Source organism: Mobula hypostoma, chromosome 24, assembly GCF_963921235.1.
Source record: "Mobula hypostoma chromosome 24, sMobHyp1.1, whole genome shotgun sequence".
Lineage (NCBI taxonomy): Eukaryota > Metazoa > Chordata > Chondrichthyes > Myliobatiformes > Myliobatidae > Mobula > Mobula hypostoma.
In genome coordinates, this window is record NC_086120.1 from 10,228,242 (window position 1) to 10,254,589 (window position 26,348).

Sequence of the window (26,348 nt, forward strand, 5' to 3'; positions counted from 1 at the left end):
AAATCAAAACTTACTTGAATTTAAATTTAAAATAGAAAAGTTATTATTTTAGATTGATCTCTATGAATTGTTCAGGTGGAAATCACATTTGTGCTGCTTTGCGTAACTTTCTGTTTCTTAACTTTTGCCTTCTGTTCTTCATTTCAGGCTTGTTGTTTGTGCAACTTACGAGGTGGGGCACTGAAAAGTACTACTGACAAAAGGTAGATTGAAACATACTTAAGAAATAAATCTGAAAATTACGCAGAAGTTATGGTGATCCAAATGTCGTTAAGTCAGTGCTAAATAGATCAATCTTTTGTCTGTAGATGGTGAGAAACAGAAGTCTGCTGTGCCTTCAGGTTGTCTAAAAAGATAAGATTAAGTATTGGGAACAGGGCTATTGATATTATTGCTACCATTAAGCAGTCCGGTAGTAAATTACATCAGCTGTGATGTGGGCCATACTGGCCTGAAAAAGCTCCCTAAGTAGGTGATGTGCTGTAGGCCAGAGGAAGTTTTCCACATCCGAAAGCATTCTTTGCACATGCCTCAAAGTATGTATGATGTTCTTTTGATATGTCTTGCATGCTTAACGTAAAGCATGGAACAGTACAACACAGTTTCAGCCCATCGGCTCACAATATTGTGCCAACCTATAAAACCTACTCCGCGATCATTCTAACCCTTCCCTATTCACGTTTCGTAACACTCTATTTTTCTTACAGCCATGTGTTTATCCAAGAGGTTTTTTAAATGTTCTTATTATATCAGCCTTTGCCACTATCCCTGGAGGTGTATTCCAGTCACTTACGCTGTCTTTATATATAGATTAAAAAAAAACTACTTCTGATGTCTCCCCTAAACTTTTCTCCACTCACTTTAAGTGGATGTCCTCTGGTGTTGGTCATTGCTTCTTTGGGAAAAAGGTGCTTGCTCTCTACTCTATCTCTCATTCTTATACACCTCTATTAAGTCCCCTCTCATTGTCCATTTCTCCAAAGAGAAAAGCCGTGACTTGCTTAGTATTTCCTCATAAGATGTGTTCTTTCAATCCAAGCAAATCTCCTCTGCACCCTTTCTAAAATTTAACATGATCAGAGATTCTTTTTTGTCCAACCTGCATCGATGAGGTAAAGAAGTTGCAGGGATCTTCTGGGGAATGAAAGGGAAAAGGACCAAAATGGGGGTGGGTTGGGCATTTGGTTGTGATGGGATGGTGGTGGAGAAATGGGATCGTAAGGGTTCAGTTGGGGTACGGGCAAATGGGTTGTGATTGACTACTTGATTAAGGTGATATACTTGCTGGGGTGGCTTCAGGCTATGTTTAAAAATAACTGCAGGGATTGGATCAGGGTCTTGATGGATTTGAGCAATGTGATGCTGGTAGGACATTGTCTGTAGGTTAAGGAGAACTGTAGTGAAGATTAATGTTTTGAATAAGGGCACGTGAAACCAGTTCTCAATGCTGGAATCAGTGCAAACGGTTATGCTTAGGATGGATACATTTTCATGTTGTCGGGTACCTGGGTGCCTCCATGTGTGAAGGACCTGGAAGGTGAAATACAGGCTTAATGGAGTCAGGATTGAGTCCCCAATTGCTACAATGAAAGAAGCATCTGTCATCAAGGACCCCTCTATCCAGGCTATGCTCTCTTCTCACTGCTGCCATTGGGAAGGAGGTACATCAACCTTAGGTCCTACACCACCAGGTTCAGCAACAGTTATTACCCTTTCTGAAGGCAACCTATAGATTCACTTTCAAGGGCTCTTCAACTGATGTTCGGTATTATTTTTTTTCCCCCATATTTATCATTATTTGTTTGTCTTTTGCACATTGGTTGCTCCTCAGTCTTGCAGTTTTTCATTGATTTTATTGTATTTGTTCCACTGTGAATGCCTGCAAGAAAATGAATTGCAGGGTTGCAGGGTTGTATATGGTGACATATATGTATTTTAATAATAAATTTATATTGAACTTTTGGGCTAATTTTGCTCCATGGTTTATTTCCTAAGAAATATAGTGCATGGAAGCAATACATTTTGTGATAGAATTTGCAGGCTGCCTTCATGTTTTTTTTAAGGGAGGGTTTGGTCTGAATAAGATTGCATTTTCTGAGGAAGTAACAAGGGATATCAGTGAGGACCGTGCTTCAATAAATTTCAACATGACTGACAGGCTCCCACCAAGCAGGCTGCAGAATTCCTGTTGTTAGGCTGGTCATTTTTCTTGCTTTATGTAATATTCATGTTTACTTAAATGTGGGCAGTATGATGGGGTATCTTCCAGATGATACAGAAATTGGCCATGTGTTTGAGAGTAGAGAAGAAAACTTTAGACTGCAGGAAGGTGTAGATGATTTCTTCACCTGGGCAGAAAAATGGCAAATAGAATTTAATTTTGGGAAGTGTAAAGTGACGGAATGGAGTGTATAAGAAATGAGAGAATATTGAATAGTGATCAGGAAGAATGGGGCCTTGGAGTTTATGTACACCTATCCATAAAAATAGTAAAACTGATAAAGAAGCTGGTTAAGAAGACTTATGTGATACTTTTCTATAGTAATTGAGGCTTAGACTACAGGAGGTGTGAGGTTGTGCTCAAACTGTGCGCAACACTAGTCAGGAATGATGTGTTTCTTCTGAAGACGGTGCAGAGAAGATTTATAAAGATATTTCTTGGGCTAAACAGTTTACCAATGAGGAAGGAGTCAGTAAACTAGGGTTATTTTGTTTTGGAACAGAGAAGCCAAGTCAAGGAGACACAAGACTTCAGAAGCTGGAATCTGGAGCACCAAACAATCTGGGTTGAGCAGCATCTGTGGTGGTGGGAGACATGGGGAGGAACTGTTGACAAGTTTAATTGAAGTTCTCCATCAGGACTCAAGACTTGACAGGGATTTAATTGGGATGTATGAAATTGAAGGTACAAGGTTGTCTAAATAGGAAGGATCAACTTCCTTCAACAGAGGAGTCATAAATCTGGAGCAATGACTTAAAGTAATGGGTGGAAGGGGAGAGATGAGGAAAATTACTGTCAGGCAAAGGCTGATGGGGAATATGAAACTCGTTGCCTGAAAAGGAGGATAAGGGCAGAAATCTTCAAAATATCATTGATATAGTACTACATGAATACCCCTAACTTACAGGGTTAGGAACCAACAGCTAGGTGGGATTAAATTAATTGTTTATTTTCTTATTATTTATGTGCGTAAAACAATATTGTCTCTGATTTATAGAGAAACAGAGTTATCATTTCAGTTTGAAACCTTCATCAATAAATCAGGCTAACAAAATCACCTGTATTCCTTCCTGAAATTTTCATTTGTCCATTCTGACAAACGATTCTTTGTCATGGGTGTGTGAGAGTTATAGTTTTTCACTGCTCTTTATATGAAGAAGTCTTCCTTGTCTAGACCCCTGAGTGTGCAAGCCTTAATTTACTATCTACCAAATCATTGTGTCATCTTAAATCTCTCACTTACATCACTGCTTATTGATTTGTATTCAAGAGGATGAAAGCCTTGTATATTACAATTTAGTTTTCCCTTATAATTTAATCATTTTATCTTAGTTTTCATTCTTGCACCATTACTGAAGGTGAGTTACTGTAATCGCCAATCCTGTGAGGACAATATTATTCAGCATCCTCAACCAGCAATTTCTCCTCCACTTCCCAAACCTTCCTTATCTTGAATCTGTAGCTCCATTTAAAAAAAATTGGTAAGAATCTAGAACAAAAAATATTCCTTTGAGCCAAAGCACAAGAGTCTGTAGCTGCTAGAACTGGTTCTATGGTTTTCTTTGTTTTATGGCAGTCTGTGGAAAGACAGATCTCAGGGTTGTATACTGCATACATATTTTGATAATAAATGTGCTCTGAATCTTTGAATCTGGTGAGAAAACAATCTGCTGGAAGATGGCGTCGCGGAAGGCGGAAGATGGCGGCGCGATGCAGCTCGCAATGGCCACTCCGGTGGTGATGTTTGTTGTTTGTCAAGTAGGGTGCCGTGCGCAATCCTGATTTGATGGAGACGGATGTGAGAGCACGGAGGAACATCTGGTGAAACTTCTGCAATGCCTGCTTCGTTGCTGTTGCTACTGTGTGGTCCAGAATCTCTGGAGGGGAAGGCCCCGAGTCCTCAGCTTTGCTTGTTGCTCAGTGGCCGGGGCAGGGGTCGAAGCGCTCAGCAGAGGATGGTGCTCGGAGAGGCTGTGTCAGAGGGGCTGGTCGGAGGCTTGAAGTTTTTGGACGGACTCAGAGTCTGCTGCGGTCCAGTACTTCCAATGGTGCTGCATCGACAAGTTTGCAGCGCTTGGAGGTCCATGACAGGGAGAGTTCCTCCCTTCTGCCGCCTGCGTGGGATGATGAGTCTATCGGGACTTTGAGACTTTTTTTTACCGTGCCCATGGTCTGATCTTTATCAAATTATGGTATTGCTTTGCACAGTTGTAACTATATGTTATAATTATGTGGTTTTGTCAGTTTTAGTCTTGGTTTGTCCTGTGTTTTCTTGTGATATCATTCTGGAGGAACGTTGTATCATTTTTTTAATGCATGCATTTCTAAATGACAATAAACGAAAACTGAGCTGAAACTCATCAAGTCAAGCAGCATCAGTCCCGATACAAGATTCCAGCCAAAAATATCGACAGTTCCTTTTCTCCCACTGATGCTGCTTGGCTCATTGAGTTCTTATAGCAGATTGTTATTTCCTTAAGTCCTTGGGGATCATGATAACCAAGATAACAGATCTCCATAACTAAATATGACTTTACTGATTTACAAATTCATCAATCAATTAAGTGAAAATTTGACATTGATATTTATACTCAGTGGCCACTTTGTTAGATACAGGAGTGGAACCCAGTGTGATCTTCTGCTGCTGTAGCCCATCCACTTCAATGTTCAGTGTGTTGTGCATTCAGAGATGCTCTTCTGCACACCACTGGTATAAAACGTGGTTATCTGAATTTCTGTTGCCTTCCTGTCAGCCTGAGCCAGTCTGGCTATTCTCCTCTGACTTTCTTCATTTACAAGACATTTTCAACCTCAGAGCTGCTGCTCACTGGATGTGTTTTTGTTTTTTTTCCACCATTTTGTGTAACTGTGCGTTTCTGCATTTTCTGTGATACTCTAATCACTCGTCTGGTACCAACAATTATTCCATTATCAAAGTCACTTCGATCACATTTCTTCCATATTCTGAAGTTTGGTCTGAACAACAACTGAACCTTTTGACCATGTCTGCATGCGTTTATGCATTCAGTTGCTGCCACATGATTGACTGATTAGATATTTGCATTAACAAGCAGGTGTACCTAATAAAATGGCCATCTAGTGTATTTATTGCTGGTTTATTTACATAAAATTACTGTTAGATCCATAGATGAGAGATGATCTGTCAACAGAAGAGATTGTATTAAATAGTAGATAACTTGGGAAAAGTGATCCAAGAACAGATTGAATATTCCAAGACAGTGGTCTGAGTCACCAATGAAGTGATATTGTAGCTGTGGACTTGAGGGTTAACTCTTCTAAAAGATTTCATGGCATGGACTAGCTATATCTGCCATCACTTGCTGCAAGCATCAGCTGAGGGCTAGATCGGTGGCGTTTTGGTCTAGTGACCAAGGAGAGTACAAGAGTTCCAGGTGCAACCACTGGAAAGCCATCTCACATCCAATGTGGCTATTCCGGGCATAACTTCAATCATAGAAGGATGCTCGACAGCTGTGGCAAGGCTTGAATGCTATCACCTCCTACAAAGTAAAACTAAGTGACATGTGACAGCAAGATTCTGCTCTCAGATGAGCTCAATGCCTTTTGCACTCACTTTGTCTGACAGAACATGGAAACACCTTTATGCACTCATACAGCCCTCTACGACCCCTTGATTTCAGTTCCCAAGGCTGACGTGAGAACCTCCTTCAGGAGGGTGAACCCTTGGAAAGCATCTAGTCTGCATGGGGTACCTGACTGAGTACTGAAGACCTGTGCTAATCAACTGGCTGGAGTGTTTTCTGATATCTTTAATCTCTTGCTTCTGCAGTCTGAGGTACCCAGCTGCTTCAGCAGGCTTCAATTATGCCATTACCCAAGAAAAACGTGGTAACCTACCTCAGTGATTATCGTTCAGTAGCACTTACATCCACTGTGATGAACAATTTGAGAGGTTGGTGATGAAACATATTAACTCCTGCCTGAGCAGTGACTTGGATCTATTCCAAACAGCAGATCCCATTTCTTTGGCTCTTCCCTCAACCCTGGAACATCTGGACAGTGACGATGCATGTATCAGCTTACTGCACATTGACTAAAGCTCTGCATTCAAAACTATCAAACCTTCAAACCTAATCAATAATGTCCAACACCTAGGCCTCAATACTTGTGCAATTGGATCCTTGATTTCTTCACTTATAGACCCCAATCAGATCAGATTCACAGCATCTCCTCCACAATCACCATCAGGGCAGGGGCACCAACAGGCTGTGTGCTTAGCCCCTGTTCCACTCAATTTACAGTGCCAATAAAAAGTATTCATCCCCTTGAAAGTTTTCATGTTGTATTGTTTTACAACATTGAATCATAGTGGATTTTATTTGGCTTTTTTGACACTAGACTCTTTCATTTCAAAGTGAAAACAGATTTCTACAGTTAGTCTAAATTTATTACAATTATGAAATGCAAAATAATTGATTGCATAATTACTCACCCTTTTCAAGTCAGTATTTAGTAGCTGCACCTTTGGAAGCAATTTCATTCTTGAGTCTGTGTGGATATGTGTCTATCAGCTTTGCACATTTGGACACTACAATTTTTCCCTTAACAAAACTGCTCAAGCACTATCAGACTGCATGGGGATTGTGAGTGAACAGCCCTCTTCAAGTGCAGCCACAAATTCTCAATTGGATTGAGGTCTAGACTCTGACTTGGTTACTCCAGGATATTAACTTTGTTGTTTTTCAGCTATTCCTTTGTAGCTTTGGCTTTATGCTTGAGTCATTGTCTTGCTGGGAAACAAATCTTCTCCCAAGTGACAGTTCTCTTACAGATGGTGTCAGATTTTCCTCCAGGATTTCCCTGTAGTTTGCTGCATTCATTTTACCCTTTACCTTCATAAGCCTTCCAGCGACTGCTGCAGTGAAGCATCCCCACAGCATGGTGCACCACCATGCTTCACGATAGGGATGGGGTGTTTTTGATGTATGCTGTTTGGCTTACACCAAACATAACATTTAGGCTGATGGTCCAAAAACTCAATTTTGATTTCATCAGACCATAGAACTTTCTTCCAGCTCACTTCAGAGTCTCCCACATGTCTTCTGGCAAACTCTAGCCGAGATTTAATGTGAGTTCTTTTTTCAACAGTGGCTTTCTCTTTGCCATTCTCCTATAAAGCTGCGAGTGGTGAAGCACCTGGTCGACAGTTGTTGTATGTGCAGTCTCTCCCGTCTTAGCCACCGAAGCTTGTAGCTCCTCCAGAGTTGTCATAGGTCACGTGGCGGCCTCCCTCACTATCACTCAGTTTTTGAGGATGGCTTGCTGTAAGCAGGTTTACAGCTGTGCCATATTCTATCCATTTCTTGATGATTGACTTAACTGTACTCCAAGAGATATTCAGTGACTTGGAAATTTTCTTGTATCCATCACCTGACTTGTGCTTTTCAATAATCTTTTCACGGAGTTCCTTGGAGTGTTCTTTCGTCTTCATGGTGTAGTTTTTACCAGGATACTGACTCACCAGCAGTTGGACCAGGTGTAGTTTTACTGAAATCGATTGAAACACCTTGACTGCACACAGGTGATATCCATTTAACTAGTTATGTGACTTCTTAAACTGATTGGCTGCACCAGTGATGATTTGGTGTGTAATATTAAAGAGGGTGAATATATATGCAATCAAATATTTTGTGTTTTATATTTGTAATTAACTTAGATCACTTTGTAGAGATCTGTTTTTACGTTGACACTAAGGAGTCTTTTTCTGTTACTCAGTGTCAAAAAAAGCCAAATTAAATCCACTGTTGTTGAATGTTGTAAAACAATAAACCATAAAAACTTCCAAGGGTGTGAATACTTTTTATAGGCGCTTTATATGTAACTGTGAGGTTAAGTACAGCTACAAAGCCATATTTAAATTTGCTGGCCGAATCAAAAGTGATGATGAATCAGCATACAGGAGGGAGATTGAAAATCTGGCTGAATGGAGCCATGGCAACAACCTCTTGCTCAACATCAGCAAAACCAAAACTAGGATTATTGACTAGAGGAGGAAGAATCCAGAGGGCCATGAGTCAGTCCTCATCAGGGAATCAGAGGTGGAGAGGGTCAGTAACTTTAAATTCCTCAGAGTTATCATTTCAGAGGATCTGTCGTGGGTCCAGCGTGTAAACACCTTTACAAAGAAGGCACGGCAACACCTCTACTTTCTTAGAAGCTTGCAAAGATTCGGCACATCATCTAAAACTTTGACAACCTTCTACAGATTCATGGTGGAGAGTGTATTGGCTGGTTATATCATGGCTGAGTATAACACCAATGCTTTCAAATGGAAAAGCCTGCAGAAAGCAGTGGATACAGCCCAGTCCATCACAGACAAAGCCTTTCCCGGCATTGAGCACATCTACAAGGAGCACTGTTGCAGGAAGGCAGCATCCATCATCAAGGATTTCACCGTCCAAGCCATGCTCTCTTCTCTCTGCTTCCATCAGTAAGGAGATACAGGAGCCTTACATGCCACACCATCAGTTTAAGAAAAGTTTATTATCCCTTAAACATCATGCTCCTGAACCAGAGTGGATAACTTCATTCACCCCAGCAGAGAACTGATTCCACAACTTATGGGCTCATTTTCAAACAACTCATGTTCTCAATATTTATTACTTACTTATTTATTATTATTCTGTTTTCCTTCTTTTTGCATTTGCACAATTTATTGTCTTGCACATTGGTTGTTTGTTTTCATGTACAGTTTTTTATTGATTCTGTTGTGTTTCTTTGCATTTACTGTGAATGCCAGCAAGAAAATGATTCTCAGGGTTGTATATGGTGACGTATATGTACTTTGATAATAAATTTACTTTGAACTTTGACTTCCAGCTGATAACTGATGTCACCTCACTAAAGGTTTCTCGCATTGAGTCAGGAAATGAAAAGTATAATGCTTAATAAACATGTCAAATGTTTACAGAACATTAATAAATATTGGAGCAGGATCATATGATTAAGATGGAAGGAGAAACAGCATATACTTTATTTAAAATGTCATTATCCACTATGCTAAAATTGAATTTGTTTTATGGTCGCCTATTTGCTAAGCAGTAATTATGACTTAGTTTGGTGTAACAAATTAATTTGAGTTGCCTGATACTACATGTTTATGTTATTTGTCAGAAGGATTTATTCTTAATGACTATATCAGTAATCATCTATATCAGTAATTTCACTGATTTCAGTTGGAGAAGACTGCTAAATCACATTCTACAATTAGAATTGAACTACTGTAACACACTGTAAGTGGCTGGTGAACGCAGCCGGCCAGGCAGCATCTCTAGGAAGAGGTACAGTCGACGTTTCAGGCCGAGACCCTTCGTCAGGAGTGTGTTGCTTGAATTTCCAGCATCTGTAGAATTCCTCTTGTTTGAACTACTGTAGTTTCTTTGGGATTCCAGTATCTGCATTGATTAAAGTGGAAACCTAGTGTAATGATTGCAGATACATTATAATTACACTATAAACAGCGAAATCCAAATGATTTGTTTTTAAATCCAAGGTTTCTGTGAGCAACATTTGGTAATTGCTTTTGTCTCACTAGGTGGGTCCATGTGATCTGTGCAATAGCTGTTCCTGAGGTGAAATTTTTGAACGTGTTGGAGCGAAATCCAGTTGATGTAACTGGGATTCCAGAGCAGAGACGGAAATTGGTAAGTGTTTTATGGATCTTTATCAATTCTATAATCTTGAAAATACATGCCTTGTATCTAATTCACTTCATGGTCAAACTGTTGAATTTTGTGTTTTATTTCATGTTTTTTGTTATATGAATAAAAATCTCCTATCAAGAAGGATATTTACAACTTATTTTCTTCCACTTACTTCAAAACAATGTAATTTAGTGTCCCTGATGTGAGACGTGACTGTGCTTTATCCACTGAGAGTGGAAATTATGGAGGAGATATAAATGACCCTTAAGCAAAGAACAATGATCAACAGCATTGTGGCTTCTAATCATCCAGTGGCCTATGTTAGTAGGTGATGTCACAAGAGTGAAATGTGGCTCAATTATGATTTGCTAGTGGTTAAAGTTTTCTTTTTACAAAGTATTACTTTTGGAGTTTGATGAGAAGCTGCTTTCTTTGCGTGCTTTAGAATAGTATTAATATTTAGCCTGAGGACTGCAGCTTGCTTACCGTGACAAGAAGGAACACAGTAAACTCATTGTGTTCTTCAAGACATAAACAAAAGAAGCACAGCTGTAGATCTGAATCCCATTCTGTATCTAGCAGCCCTTTCTGGTCCTGAGCATGGTATCCTCAGGGTTGAGGATCCTAATTAACTGAGATCAGCTGCCAATATTGATCGAAGCTGACAGATGCACGGTGATCATTTAGTGAGATTGTAATGAGCGCCTATGGAAACTGAAAAGGCCTTCAAGTGATGAGGGAGAGAATTATTTAAAAAAAAAATTGGTGACTGCTTAGTGTTTATAGCTTATGTACTTCCAGACCAGTAATTCAGAACGTAAGGGATCTTTGTGCCAGGCTAAAAGATTTTCTGGATTTTTGGATGTTACTTCTTTTATGGGAGTTTTTGGAATATGGAATAACTTTTGGATGTTACAACACACTTCTAATTAACTCCTTTTTAGATGTAACGTAGTGGTATAATAATTTTCCCAAAGAAACCAGACACTTTAAAATGAGTTTGAAAATGGAGCCCCAGAGAGTTTAAAGGGAGTTCAGGGAAGTGGGGTCACAGTGTGTTTAAAGGCAACACAACCAACCAAAACAGGTGAGCCAGGTGCAAAACCATCAACATTTTAGAACAGTTGAATGCTGGATGATTGGAGTTTTCTCATAGTCTTAATCAACTTGATAAAATATGACTACTTTGAATTCTAGAAAATCAATCAAATATTGTAATTATATTTACAAATTAGCATCATTGTTATGTGCTCATGAGGCTAAGCTTGTTACTACTGGTGAAGTTTTCAAAATAGCTTTCTTGGGTAAGAATCATTTCAAATCGATTTGGCCATGTTTGTCCTGGCAGCTGCAGATAGGACCCCTTCACCTTCCATAGGAATTTGCTTCCAGTTCACTGTGCAAAATATGCAGAGCAATAATGTGTCTGATTCATGTTTATGTACTGTGGCAATCAAGCTTGGTACTTCATTAAATCAATGCGTGGAAACAACTAGTTGTTGCTTTTCCATATTCAGTCTGTGAAACAGCACTTTCTCTAAGGTTAATTATTGGAACTCTCGTGTCATTTTGAGGGAATGCCTTTGTAATGCTCAATAACGTTTTGTTCCCAATTTTGGCAAAACATGACAAATTAATGGATTTCTGTGAAAGTAGCAGTAATGTGAATTGTTGTCCCTTTGTAAATAACTGGTAGTTGTATTGATACGGTTGGTATTTGAATATCTTTATTTTAAATTATCATCTTGTAATATAGTATGGCCAGTGGTGTTGTGAAATCAGATCTGGACTTCAAGGCGAATAGGTCTGGGGTTGAATCCGGCTGGCCCCTTGCAAGCTTTCCATCTGTGTTGGGTTGAGTGCCGAGCTAGCAACTAGATTTGGTAAAAAAAACAAACAAATGCTAAAGAAACAGCATAAAGTGCTGCCCAATGCACCACAAGGCGTGAAAAGGAACAACAAACAACAATAAGATAGTATATTGTCCATTTTCATTTGGGGACTTTTTCCCCCCAGGCTTAAAAATTCGGTATTAAAATCATTGAATGGAATTTAAGGAAAATATATACATAATACAACAATGTCACGTCTTTCTGAAACACTCACATACTACGGATTGTTGTGAGGCACAGTAGTTGATTGTTTTATAGCCATATACAGCAGCCACATTGTTCACAGTAAACTCTCACATACTGAAATGAAACTGATGGCAAAACATGACCCTTCCAATTCTGTCCTGACCAGCTTCCCATCCTCAGCTGTACCCAGCCAGTTCTTACAGCATATTTCTCCTTACTGATTTCCTTCATTTCCAGAACAAACAACTTCCCATTCTCAGTCTTAATTTCATCATGAAGCTTTATCTCTGTATGTTTGTAAGTCTCCCACACAATCCATCATCAAGGTGTAGTTCTGGTTCACCTCATCAGACCTTTTCCGCTAGCGTCTTGCTCTACCTAATCCCACTCCATTAACTTTGCTCCCTAATATCCCACATCTGCAACTGTGGTTTGCCACAGCTCTAAAGTTTAGTCCAAATTTTTCATCCCATCTTGTGAACCATCATGAAAATATTTGATGGTGGAAAACCTACGGGATGTGCACAAATATTATTGGCATGTGGTATGCAGTGCCACCCCTTGATTCTTTAAACCCCACCCATAATAAAAAGATACACAATAAATATCTTTGCTGCCATATGGAGCAACAATTGATATTTTACAACCCGAGAGAAGCGAGATGTTTTTACAGGAAATATCTCACGCTGGCTTAGCACCAGTGGATGGTTACGAGAACGTGTGATGTTGGATGATATACTTTGAAATTCTCACAGACCTGGTGTGCACATGAGTATTTGGATAGTTAACAGTTACACTGACAGCAGTATTTAGAAATGATGTTATTTTTCAATTTTTTTTTGAAGATTGATATTAATTTTTGAACAGGTTTTCTAAAATGCTTCATTTACATCAATCTGGTTCTGTTATACTTTTATTAATAGTAAAACAATGAATACAAGTAAGCAAGCAGCAGGACTCCTCTGTTTTCCTTCAAAAATGCCCATAATAATTGTTACTAATTCACTAATATTCAATAATCACTGCTCAAAGTTACCTTGGCCCGAAATAGAATTTTTTATAAGATTATCACCAATTTGGGTACACGCTGTCAGAATGGTTCACCACCCTTGGATTGAAGCATTCTTTAACTTGTTTCATGGAATGTTATATTAGAATAGGCAGCCCAGGTATCTGTTTACTCCATCTAAGAAAGTGTCTCCAACATGCAGTACGTCAATTTTGGTGCATGTCAATTCAATTTTGCGTTAAATTTACACTTTGAATAATGATAGTGTGCTATTAACTGAGCTGAACTAAAAAGTGGAGCCCACCCTGATAACTTTTGGTTTTAACACTCATTGTCCATCACGTTTGACATTATGTTTATCCAGGGTTCATCTCTGACATTTGTCTTGCTTGAAGTGTCCAATGTGTCTTTTTTAAAAAAAACCTTTTAGCTCTAATTTATTTCAAATGTATTCATACAAAACCAAAGCTGTAGCATAAGTATCTTCTTGAGGTCCTTAAGCTTTGTTTTCTGTGTCCTTTGACCCACACTGTATTTGTTTTTACAATTTGTATTTTAAACATGTTCTTACACTTTACCTCCTAGGTTTTCCACTAATCACTTTGGAACGATAGTTTTCCCCACCATTAGCTGTTTATCACTGTGCCACACCTCCTAGCAACCCATCAAGTTAACCCTAGCCTGATCATGGGACAATATACAATGACCAATTAACATACTAACCGGTACGTCTTTGTAAGGAAGTGGTCTTTGGGAGGAAACCAGGGCACCTGGAGTAAACCCATGCACTTCATGGGAAGGACACACAAACTTTCTTACAGAGAGTGCCAGAAATGAACTCTGAACTCTGAACGATGTCCTGAGCTGTTATAGCATCACACTGACCACTATGGTACAGTGGCTTATAATGCATGCTTGTTCATAAAATGCACTTCGGTGCTGCAGACTGGTTAGGGCAGTGAGGTGTTCAGCTGGCATGGACTCTCATTTACACTAAATTAGTTTTAGTAGCAAATGGGAATGAATGTGCATATACACATTGAGTTGCAAAGATATCAGAGACCTGGTATGAACATGACTTCCAAGGAGGCCCATTTCTTTTTGCAACTTTCACATCTATTGGATGACATGCTGATTGTGCTTAGTAGCTATTTCTGTGATTCCAACATAGTCCTTAGGAACAATTTGAAATTCTGTACAAAAATTATTGTTGAAGTAGATAGGCTAGAGAGTATAAATTAGTGCAGTAGATCAAAAATTGATTAAGGACTGGGGATGGTATTCTTCCTATCCCTTCATCTGACCTGTCCTTCACAAAAAAAATAGCTGAACAAAGGTAAGAGAATTCCATCTTACTCCTTTTTGTGCTCCCATCAACTCATTTATCCAACAGTATCTAAATCAGTGATTGATTTGATGACTTCCCTATCCCTAAAGTCAATCACAAAAGCAGGCAATGCAGAGCAGAATTGAGACATGACCATGGAACTTCTGGGGTAGCGCATCTGTAAACCTTGTCCTAGGACTATAATTGATTCAACTGAAGAGGGAGTCTCGTTACTCTCTGTCCTGCTGGATGCCAAGACTTGAGTCCTGCTGCCATGCTGCTGCTCACTTGTCAGACCAGTTGGATTAACAATTGTGTAACATGGGTTTGTTTTGTATGTCATGCATAATGATGTGGTGAGTGGAGTGTCGTGGGTATGAACTCTCTGCCTTCAGTGTTGGTGATGGTAGAACCCTAACCACATCTCTTAAAGAATCTAAATATGCACTGAATCATCTACTTTTGAATTGTTTATTTAAATGATCATGTAGAAATGCTGTACTGACTTGGGATGCCATCCATTGTAAGAAATCACTATAATGTGTGTCATTGCTGGTTTGAACTATTATCTAATTGTGTACAATAAGGAGTTAAGATTGTTAAGATTATTTTTAAAAGAGTGTTTTACTCAGTTTTATAGACAATGATTCAGATTCATTTATTTATAACGTACATCAAAACAGAGAATGAAATTTGTTTGTGTTAACAACCAACACAACCCAAGGATATGCTGGGGCAAATGATTTATAATGTCAGCTTTATTTGTAAAGCAATGTGAAATGCCGTGTTGCTCAGTGATCACAACACTTTGGCATTGTACCATGCTGAGCAGCTCAGTAAAAGGCAGTACCTTGCATAATAGGTGGCTTAGCTCTGGTGCTCTTAATATCAGGCGCAGGGATGAACTATGGGTTGCATTATGCAGATAGCTATCCAGCAGGTGCTTAGAAAATAGGCACCTAGAAACAGATCATGTGTTAGCAGGTTTTGACTACATGGTCGAAATGTGAAATTATCCTCTAGCACTGGATTCACTAAGAGGCCAGAAATTCATCATATCTGCCCCTCCAAGTAAGGAGTTAAGTGGTTTACTTTCATTTACTTTTGTTTTTTTTTTATTAATTTTAACTTTAAAAATTATGTAATTGACTTTGGTGCTTTGAATGAATTATTTACAACTCTTAGATTTAATCAATTTACTAAAATATTTTGAACTATTTTAACATCTTGGAGCCTTAGGTATTTCAGGACAATGGGAAAGACTTTCTGGGAAAACCTTCAGGGCAGATTCTGGGTGGAGCCCTAGTCCCTACAGCCTACGTTCGGTCACCACTCGCAGACTACTTCACCCATTACAGGAGTGTAATGGAGCTGCACAGTAGCAAAAGCTAAGTGTGATCCCCAGTGAGGGAAGAATGCCAGGTGCTAGTGGGTCCTGTGAGAACCAACTCCTTTGTTTCATCCTTCATTCAAATTAAAATCAGATGCAGAGTTGTTACCTAGGGTTCCTTTACACATATATTTTTCAGAGGTGTGTATTAAAATAGATAGGACATTTCAAAAGTATTTTAGCTATAAAGCACTTCAGAGTAAAAGCACATGAAAGAATTGAAAATCCTTTCCTTTCTTCTCCTGCTCATCCAAGGAGGAAATCGCTTCTGAGGCTTAAACCATGAATATCTAAATACGGTTGGGGATAAGAGAGGGACCTGATATTACTTAAGAAATGCAGGAACACATTAATTGAAATTGCCTGAATGTTCAGAAGCTTTTTATTTTTTTATTATAGTTTTATTTTAGAATAGTTTTATTTTGGAGTGCATATTTGATTAACAAATTTGACTAAACCAGAATGGAAATCATCAGATTTCATTATTTGGCAGTGCTATAATTGCTAGCTAGTTCACCTAATAAGTGGTCTGTCAAAATACATCTGTGAATCCTTCACAAACTTATCTCTTGTCAATTAGTACTATTTTGCTTTGTACAATTTGCACTCTTTGGGCATCTACTGTATTATTATGCCATCTGTTGCCTTGGAATTAATTTTGCTGGTACTTAATTGTGTCTGAGTATTCTAATTTGCCAAACTATCAGTTTCATCAATTGTGGTGTCTATTATAAATATATTCAATAGCACTCTACCTCTAGAAGATTGTGGAAATGGAAGTTGTGATCACATGAGCTAGAGTTTTGGAAACTGCAAAACATAAAATACATTCAAAATATTACATAATGCAACCTAGAAATAATGCCTCTAATGAGTTTAGCCTTGTTGCAATTTAGACATTTATGAACAGAACTGCAATTTTACCTACCAGCCAAATGTGAGTTGGCATAGCATAGTGACACAGCAACTAGTGCTGCTGACTCACAGCACCAGGCTTGATCCTGTTCTCTACCGTCAGTTAGTCCTGACGAAGGGTCTCGGCCTGAAACGTCGACTGCACCTCTTCCTAGAGATGCTGCCTGGCCTGCTGCGTTCACCAGCAACTTTGATGTGTGTTGCTTAAATTTCCAGCATCTGCAGAATTCCTGTTGTTTGCTCTCCTACTGAATGAAGTTTGCATATTGTGGCTGTGACCACTTCCTTGTGCTGCAGTTTCCTTGTACATCCTAGTGACAAGCTGTTTAGAAAGGTAATAGAAGAATCCTAGGGCAGTTCATAGGCCTGAGCAAGAGTGCATTTCGAGGAAATATGAGGTGAAGAGTCTGTGAGAGCTGGCGTAGACTCCTTCAGAGAACATAAGCATCTGAGCAAACAAATTAGGAGCAGGAATAGCCATGTGCAACTTGGTCCTTTGAGCTTTGGCCATTCACTAAAATCATTGCTAATCAGATTGGAATCTTAGCTCTACATTCCCATCTGCCCTGATATTAGTTAATTCACTCCCTTGCTTGTCAATATTCAATCAACTACGCATTCAAGATTGTTTCCAATGCCCTTTGAGAAAGAGCATTCCAAAGATTCAAATCACCTGAACAAAGAATTGTTTTCTGATCCTTGTCTTAAATTGATGACACTTTATTTTTAAACATTTTTTAAAATCCTTTTGTTTTTAAACCCTTTTTCAGATTCATAAGAGGGAACTCTCTACCCACATCTATTTGTCAAGACCCTGTAAGATCTTCTGTTTCTATTAAGTCATGCTTCACTTTGCAAAACCAAATATTCTGGGTAACACTGTAGTAAAATCCTCTGAGCTGGTTCCAATGCATTAATATTCTTCCTTAAATAAAGAGTCCAGTACTCAATGCAGTACTCTGCATGTGGTCTCACTGATATAGCTGAAGCATAACAACCTTTCTATTCTAATCAGTTCCTCTCCCAATAAACAGTGATATTCTGTTATCTTTCCTAATTACATGCTGTGCCTGCCTGCTAGCCTTCTGCGAATCGTGCCCTAGGAATTAAATCCCTCTGCACCTGAGTTCTGTAAACTCTTACCGAATGTGCCTTTTATTTTTCTCTTGTAAAAATGGGCATTTCACATTTTCTGACATTACTTTCAATCTTTCCAGATTTTTGTCTGTCCTTGTAACCTATCTCTTTCCCTTTGGATCTGCGTAATAATGTCTGCATTGCAACTTGACTTTCTAAAACTTTCATTAGTAAGTTTTACAACATTTTGGTGTCTTCGTGTGTGTTGTTTTATATTTACTTGAAATGTTGAGGTCCCTGCTTTTATTATATGCACGCTGCACATTGCATCTATCTAAGCTATCACAAGGATATCCTTCCACAAGTTGAGAGAATAGACCTGTACATAATATTCCAGGTGCTGTCTCAGCAGGGCCGTGTGGTTCTTGCTGAGACACTACACAACCCTGAATCATCATTATTCTTCTTGCAGTAGCCATTAGCATACTATCTGTCTTTCATATCATATGCCATCCCTGTATGTGCGCAAATCATGAAGTTAACAAGGGCTTTCAGGAACTCTTTTACAAAAAAACACATCACTTTAAAAAATACTTTGCTTGATATTTTTCTATCAAAGTTCATAGTAAAATTCATTTTCAGAGTACATGCATGTCACTACATACAACACCGAAATTCTTTTTCTGCAGTCACACTGAGCAAATCTATTGAACAGTAACTGTAAACAGGATTAATGAACAACAAACTGTGGAAATACAAATATAAATAAATAGCAATAAATAAAGAGCATGAAATTACAAGATAAAGAGTCCTTGCGGTGAGACCATTGGTTGTGGGAACACCAGAAGTAGAATGAGTGTAGTTACCCCTTTTGTTCAAGAGCCTGATGATTGAGGATAGTAACTGTTCTTGAACCTTTGGTGGTGCAAGTCCTGAGGATCTTGTACGTTCTGCCTGACAGTAGCAGCGAGAAAAGAGCGTGGCCTGGGTGGTGAGGATCTTTGATGGATGATGCTTTTCTTTTTCAATATTTTTATTACTTTCTGCATAGAAGAATACAAGAAGATATATATTATAAGTCAAAAGAAAAAAAGGTAACAAATATATTGTATTAAAAATACAATTACAATCACAAAACCCTGTATTCATAAAAATTAAGTCGTAATATTGAAATATAATTTTGTTATACAGAAAAAGAAAATCTAAACCCACTACCAAAGTCAGAGCTGTTAGGAAAAGCAAGAAAAAAAAGGAAAAAAGCCCTTATCACATAATAAAGTATATTATTAGCCACCATCTGTACTTTTACAAAAAATCAAAGGTTTTGAAAATAACTCAAAAATGGTCCCCACAATGTATAAAAGTCTTGGCTAGATTCAAAAACTGAACAACGGATCTTCTCTAAATTTAAGCATGACATAACATCACATAACCATTGGGCATGAGTAGGCGGAACAGCATCCTTTCATTTAAGCAGGAGCGCCCTCCAAGCTATAAGAGAGATAAAAGCCAAAATATGCAAATCAGGTGTCTCCAAAATAAAGTCTTTTCCTCCAACAATACCAAATAATGCGGTCAAAGGGTTAAGCTTAAAATTTACCTTGAAAAGTACCGAGAAAGTTTGGAATACTTCCTTCTAGTATCTTTCAAGGCTTGGACATGTCCAAAACATGTGAATTAATGAAGCTTCTCCATTATTACATCTATAACAGAAAGGAGATATATCTGAATAAAAACGAGATAGCTTATGTTTAGACATGTGAGCCCCATGAACCACTTTAAATTTTAAGAGGGAATGACGGGCACATAACGATGTAGTGTTAACCAATTTAAAAATTTCATTCCAGGTTTCCTCAGAGATTGAAGTCTGTAAATCTTGTTCCCAAAGATTTTTAATTTTGTCCGTAGGAACATTTCTTATTCCTAGCAACATACCATAAATATTGAATATTGAACCATTATAAAAAGGTTTCAAATTAAAAATTACATCTAATAAGTCCTTATTGGAACTTATTGGAACTGTATATAGTTGAGAATGCAGAAAGTCTCTAATTTGTAAATAACGAAAAAGTGAGTTTTGGGTAAACTATATTTTGCTGACATTTGCTCAAATGAAAGAAGATATCCTCCAACAAACGAATCCTGGAAGCACTTAATACCCAATCTAGCCCATTCTTTAAAAACTAAATCAGTCATCGAAGGTTTTAAAAAAAATAGAACAAATGAGACTAGACAAAGAAAATCTCAATGGACCAAAGAATTTCCTAAATAGTACCCAGATCCTGAAAGTATATTTAACTACCAAATTTTCAGTTAGTTTACTAAAGGATAAAGGGAGTGAGGATCCGAGAAGAGAAATAATAAATTTATTAACAGAGTTAGCTTCTAAAGAAACCCATATTGGACAGTCCTCACAGTTAATATAGTATGTCCAAAACTTAAGATTTTGTATATTGACTGCCCAATAATAAAACCCAAAATTTGGTAAAGCTAAACCTCCATTCTTCTTAGATTTTTGAAGATGAACTTTATTTAGCCGAGAATGTTTGTTTTTCCATATATAAGAAGATATAATAGACTAGAAAGAATCAAGAAAAGATTTAGGAATAAAAACGGGTAATGCCTGAAAAAGGTGTATAAATTTGGGTAAAATATTCATTCTAATAGAGTTAATTCGGCCAATCAAGGATAACCAGTTTGATAGTGTCCCTTTTACAAAATTCAATAAGGTAAGAAAATTTTCATTAAATAAGTATTTATAATTCTTGGTAATTGTTACACCCAAACAGGTAAATTGATTTCTTACAATTTTAAAAGGAAGGTTAGTATTAATTGATAACAAATTATTCAGAGGAAAAAGTTCACTCTTATGTAAATTCAGTTTGTATCCTGAAAACTGGCTAAAACAAGAAAGTAGAGAAAGCACAGGAGGTAGCGAAGTCTCGACATTAGAAATAAAAAGCAATAGGTCATCAGCATAAAGCAAAGCTTTATGAACAGTCCCTCTTCTTAGAATACCATTAATATCATTATATTCTCGAAAAGCAATGGCTAAGGGTTCTAAAGCCAGGTCAAAGAGCAAAGGGCTCAAGGGACAACCTTGTCTAGTTCCACGTTGAAATTTAAAAGGTTTGGAATACTGAAAATTAGTAAGGACCCTAGCAGAAGAAGATAGATAAAGAAATTTAATCCGTTGAATAAAATCGGGCCCAAAATTAAACTTTTCTAAAGCTTTAAATAAATAATTCCATTCAACCCGATCAAAAGCCTTCTCAGTGTCCAAAAAAATCACACATTCCGATATCTCCTTGGAAGGGGAATAAACACCGTTTAATAAACGATGAATATTAAAGTGGGAATATCAATTTTTAATAAATCCTGTCTGATCATCAGAAATGATAGATGGTAAAATATTTTCAATTCTATGGGCCAGAACTTTAGATAGGGTTTTAGTATCGACATTAAGTAAAAAGATTGGTCCGTATGAAGAGCAGTGGGTTCTTATTCTTTATAAGAATAAGCAAAATAGAAGCTTCATAAAAAGATTGTGGCGACCTACCCAAATTAAAGGAGTCCGAAAAAACTGCACATAAATGAGGTATAAGCAGTGAGGGAAAAGCCTTATAAAATTCTGCAGAAAATCCATCATGACCCGGTGCCTTCCCCGAGTGCAAGGAACGTACAGCCTCGGCAATTTCCTCATACGAAATAGGTTGATCCAACTGCTTTCAACTATCAACAGAAAGTGTAGGAATGTTTAATTGGTCTAAAAAAATATTTCATTACAGTGTTATCTTTGGGAGGCTCAGAACTTAATGTTTAGAATAAAATCCTTAAAAAAATATTGTTTATTTCTAAATGGTCAGTTGTCCTACCACCACTGGCTTTACAAATTTCTTTAATTTGCCGTTTAGCTATAATTTACCAATAATTTACCAGTTTTGTCTCCGTGGATATAAAATTGACTTTTATCTTTTAAAAGTTGAGTTTCAATTGTATATGTTAAAAGATCATATTTAGTTTGAATTTCTTTAAATCTTTTTATTGAATAAGTATACAAAGGGTAAACCATAAAGGCACTAATACACTGTTAGAAATTACAGGAGATATTAATACAGAAGAAAAAATTGATACAAACAGTGCAATTTAAACATAAAATAATATGGTAAAATAATAGTATACTGATTTTTATATATATATATCAATAGAGAAAAGGAAAAAAAACCCCAAAAAAAGACCCCAAAAAAAAACCCACCGTGCAACTAAACTAAAAGCAAAGCAATGGGCTAACTTGGAAACAGGTGGAGTTAAAGAACTTAAAATCACGTCCTCAAACCCGACCTCCATTAAAAACAGTTTTAAAAAAAAAGGCAAGAAGGGAATATAAATATGGAACAAAAGAGAAAAAAAATTACATTAAATGAAAATATTGAATAAAAGATCTCCAGGTCTGTTCAAATTTAAGTGAGGAATCATAAAGATTACTTCTAATTTTCTCCAAATTTAAGCATAATATCATCTGGGAAAACCAAAAAAAGGTAGTTGGAGCATTAGGCTCTTTCCAATGTTGTAAAATACATCTTTTCGCCATTAAAGTAAGAAATGCAATCATTTTACAGGCTGAAGGGGAAAGATTACTGGAAATTTTAGGTAATCCAAAGATAGCAGTAATAGGATGAGGAGAAATATCTATATTCAATACTTTTGAGATAATATTAAAAATGTCTCTCCAAAAAGTTTCCAGTGTAGGACAAGACCAAAACATATGAGTTAAAGAGGCTGTCTGCCCCGGACATCTATCACAAAAAGGATTAATATGAGAATAGAAACGAGCTAATTTATCTTTGGACATATGTGCTCTATGAACAACTTTAAATTGAATTAGGGAATGTTTAGCACAGATAGAGGAAGTATTGACTAATTGTAAAATCTGCCCCCAGTCATCCACGGAAATAATAGAACCCAATTCTTGTTCCCAATCTGACCTAATCTTATCAAATGGAGCTTTCCTGAGTTTCATGATAATATTATAAATAATAGCCGTTACACCTTTCTGACATGGATTAAGGTTAATTATAGTATCTAAAATATATGTAGGAGGTAGCGTCGGAAAGGAAGAGAACTTAGGAAATTTCTAACTTGGAGATATCTAAAAAAATGTATTCTTGGTAAATTATATTTATTAGATAATTGTTCAAAAGACATAAGGGAACCATCTAAAAATAAATCCAAAAACCGTGAAATACCCTTAGTCTTCCAAATTTGAAACGCACGATCCATGAAAGAGGGAGGAAAAAATATGTTACCTAAAATAGGGATCGCAAGCCCAAATTGGTTAAGATCAAAAAATTTTCTGAATTGAAACCAAATACGCAAGATATACTTAACTATCGGGTTAGAGACCAGTTTGAGGCGTTTCAAATCAAAAGGAAGAGAGGAACCTAAAATAGAGCCAAGTGCATAGCCCTGAGCAGATTGTAATTCCAATACTACCCATTTAGGAATGGATAGTGTATCTTGGTCAAGTAACCAAAATTTCATATGTCGAATATTAATTGCCCAATAATAGAATCTAAAGTTAGGTAATGCTAGACCTCCATCTCTCTTGGCTTTCTGTAAATATATTTTACCCAATCTCGGGTTTTTATTTTGCCAAATAAATGAAGAAATTTTAGAGTCAACTTTTTTGTATCAAAAAAAGATTTTGGAACAAAAATCGGTAATGCCTGAAATATATATTAAAATTTTGGCAGAATAAACATCTTAACTGCATTAATACGACCAATCAAAGTTAAATATAATGGAAACCATTTAGATGAAAGTTGAGTAATATGATCAATTAAGGGTAAAAAAATTAGTCTTAAATAAATCTTTGTATTTACAAGTAATTTTAATCCCAACATATGAGAAATAATTATTAATCAATTTAAACGGAAAGTTATGTTACAAGGGAAGTTGTTTATTAATCGGGAAAAGTTCACTCTTACTAAGATTTAATTTATAACCTGAAAAGAAACTAAATTGTACTAATAACTCTAAAACAGCAAGGATAGATTTTTGAGGATTAGAAATATATAAAAGTAAGTCATCAGCATAGAGTGATATTTTATGGGACGTTAAGCCCCGAGTTATTCCAATAATAATTGGAGATTCTCGAATGGCAATTGCAAGAGGTTCTAATGCAATATCAAATAATAAAGGACTAAGAGGACAGCCTTGTCGAGTACCTCGAAAAAGAGGGTAAAAAGGTGAGCTTAAAGAGTTAGTACGAACTGAGGCCATAGGAGAATGATATAACAGTTTAATCCAGGATATAAATTTCGAGCTAAAATTAAACATTTCAAGCACCTTAAATAAGTAAGGCCATTCTACTCTATCAAAAGCTTTTTCAGCATCTAAAGAGGTAACACACTCAGGAACATTTTGTGAGGGGGTATAAACAATATTTAACAGTGTGCGAATGTTATAGAAAGAGTAACGACCTTTAATAAAACCCATTTGGTCTTCCGAAATAATAAAAGGGAGTACTTTTTCTAATCTGTTTGCTAATAATTTAGAAAAAATTTTAGAATCAACATTTAATAAAGATATTGGTCTATAAGATGCACATTGAGCAGGATCTTTATCCTTCTTTAATATTAGAGAGATTGACGCTCTATAGAAAGATTCGGGAAGTTTACCAAGTTTTAATGAAGCCTCCAAAACCCTACAGAACCAAGGGATTAATGATGGTTCAAAAAACTTATAAAATTCCACGGTAAACCCATCAGGGCCAGGAGCTTTCCCCAGGTTCATAGAGGAAATAACATTCTTAATCTCATCAGTGGTAATGGGAGTATCAAGCATAGAAGACATATCCTGTGAAATCTCAGGGAAATCTAGGTTATCTAAAAAGTCATTCATATATTTAGAGTCTCGTAAAGACTCAGATTGATATAAGGAAGAATAAAAATCAAAGAAGGTTTGATTGATCTCCGCATGATCAAATATCAGTCGATCATTTTGATTATAAATCTGATTAATTTGAGATTTAGTATAATTAGACTTCAGTTGGTTAGCCAACAGTTCACCAACTTTGTCACTGTGTACATAAAATTCACTTCTTGTTTTCTTTAATTGGTTTACAATCGAGGACGAAAGTAATAAGCTGTGCTCCATTTGAAGTTCAGTTCTTTGTTTATACAGCTCCTCAGAGGGAGCTGTAACATATTTCTTATCAACTTCCTTAATCTTGTCCACAATTACCAACTCCTCCCGCTTCAACTTCTTCCTCAAAGCAGCAGAATATGAGATAATCTGACCACGAATATAAGCTTTAAAAGTATCCCAAAGAATGTTCACAGAAATATCCTCTGTGTAGTTGATTGTAAAAAAGAAATCAATCTGTTCATTCATAAAGTTAACAAAATCCGAGTCCTGAAGCAGCAATGAATTAAAACGCCATTGTCTATTATTTTGTGTATTGACCTGAATTTTAATAGAAAGCTTAAGTGGAGCATGATCCGAAATGGTTATAGAATCATAATCACATATAGTCACTGAAGAGATAAGCCGAGAGTCAATAAAAAAAAATCAATTCTTGAATAGGAATGGTGAACATGTGAAAAAAAAGAAAAATCTTTTTCCTGAGGATGCAAAAAACGCCAAATGTCCGTCGACCCAGAATCAGAGCGGAATGAGTTAATTAAAGTTGCAGATTTATTAGGTAAGGTCCGTAGAGGAGCCGAACGGTCCAAAACTGGAGATAAGCAAGTATTAAGATCTCCGCCCCAGATCAATGAAAACTCATTCAAATTCAGGAACCAATAGAGCTCATGGAGTGAAGTCGTGCTCTTGACTCGCTCCATTACCTCTGAGTTTTTTTTTGTTATGATCAGCTATATTTAACTAACCATTAAGGCATCAACTTTTACAATAATCTGAAACAAATTGGGCTTTTTGGTATTCGGATGCTTTTAAGGTCTGCTATGTCCAAGAACGGAAAAAATGGGAAAGACGGCAAACCTCTGGTTAGACAGAAAGGTACCAATCTCCCTCCGACTGAACCACCGTTGACTCTGAAAGCTATATTAGATCTAATTCAAAGGGAAATTTCAACCTCTATACCGGAGCTGATTTGCGCGGAAATTTCAATTAATTTCCAGAAAATTGTGGATTCAATCGATAAAATGCAAACATCTATCACGGAACATCAGTCGGCTATACCTAATGTTCAAAAATCCACGCAACGAAATGAACTCAAGATGGAGAAAATTGAAGAAACAATTACTTCAGTGAAGAAAAAACTGGACTTTCTGACTTTTAAAAACTCTGACTTAGAATCCAGAATGCGACGGCAGAATATTTGAATTATTGGTGTTCGTGAAGCTGTTGAATCTGACAACCCTATAAAGTTTTTTTCTCAACTTTTAAAAGATGCGTTTCCTACCGTATTTCCTGACCAACCACCGTTATTGGATCAGGCTCACAGAGTTCCATCATATTCGTCTAAGTCAGATAAACCTCGACATGTCATTTTACGTTTTCATTATTTTCAAGACAAGGAGAAACTGCTTCGATTTGTTCGATCTAAAGGTTATATTGATTTTTTGGATCTTCAGTTCCGATTCGTGGAGGACTTCAGCAAACAGATTCGGGATCAACGGG

General features: G+C 37.1%; 1 protein-coding gene across 2 annotated transcripts in view; it reads left to right on the plus strand.

The window, feature by feature from the left end:
* Positions 1 to 26,348, plus strand: part of kdm4b (lysine (K)-specific demethylase 4B) — a 576,222-nt gene that overhangs the window by 478,234 nt on the left and 71,640 nt on the right. For both annotated transcript variants that reach the window (XM_063032523.1, XM_063032524.1), the window contains 2 exons: positions 148 to 203; positions 9,798 to 9,906. In XM_063032523.1, coding sequence (XP_062888593.1) covers positions 148 to 203; positions 9,798 to 9,906 — 165 coding nt within the window. The remainder of the gene's footprint in view (positions 1 to 147; positions 204 to 9,797; positions 9,907 to 26,348) is intronic.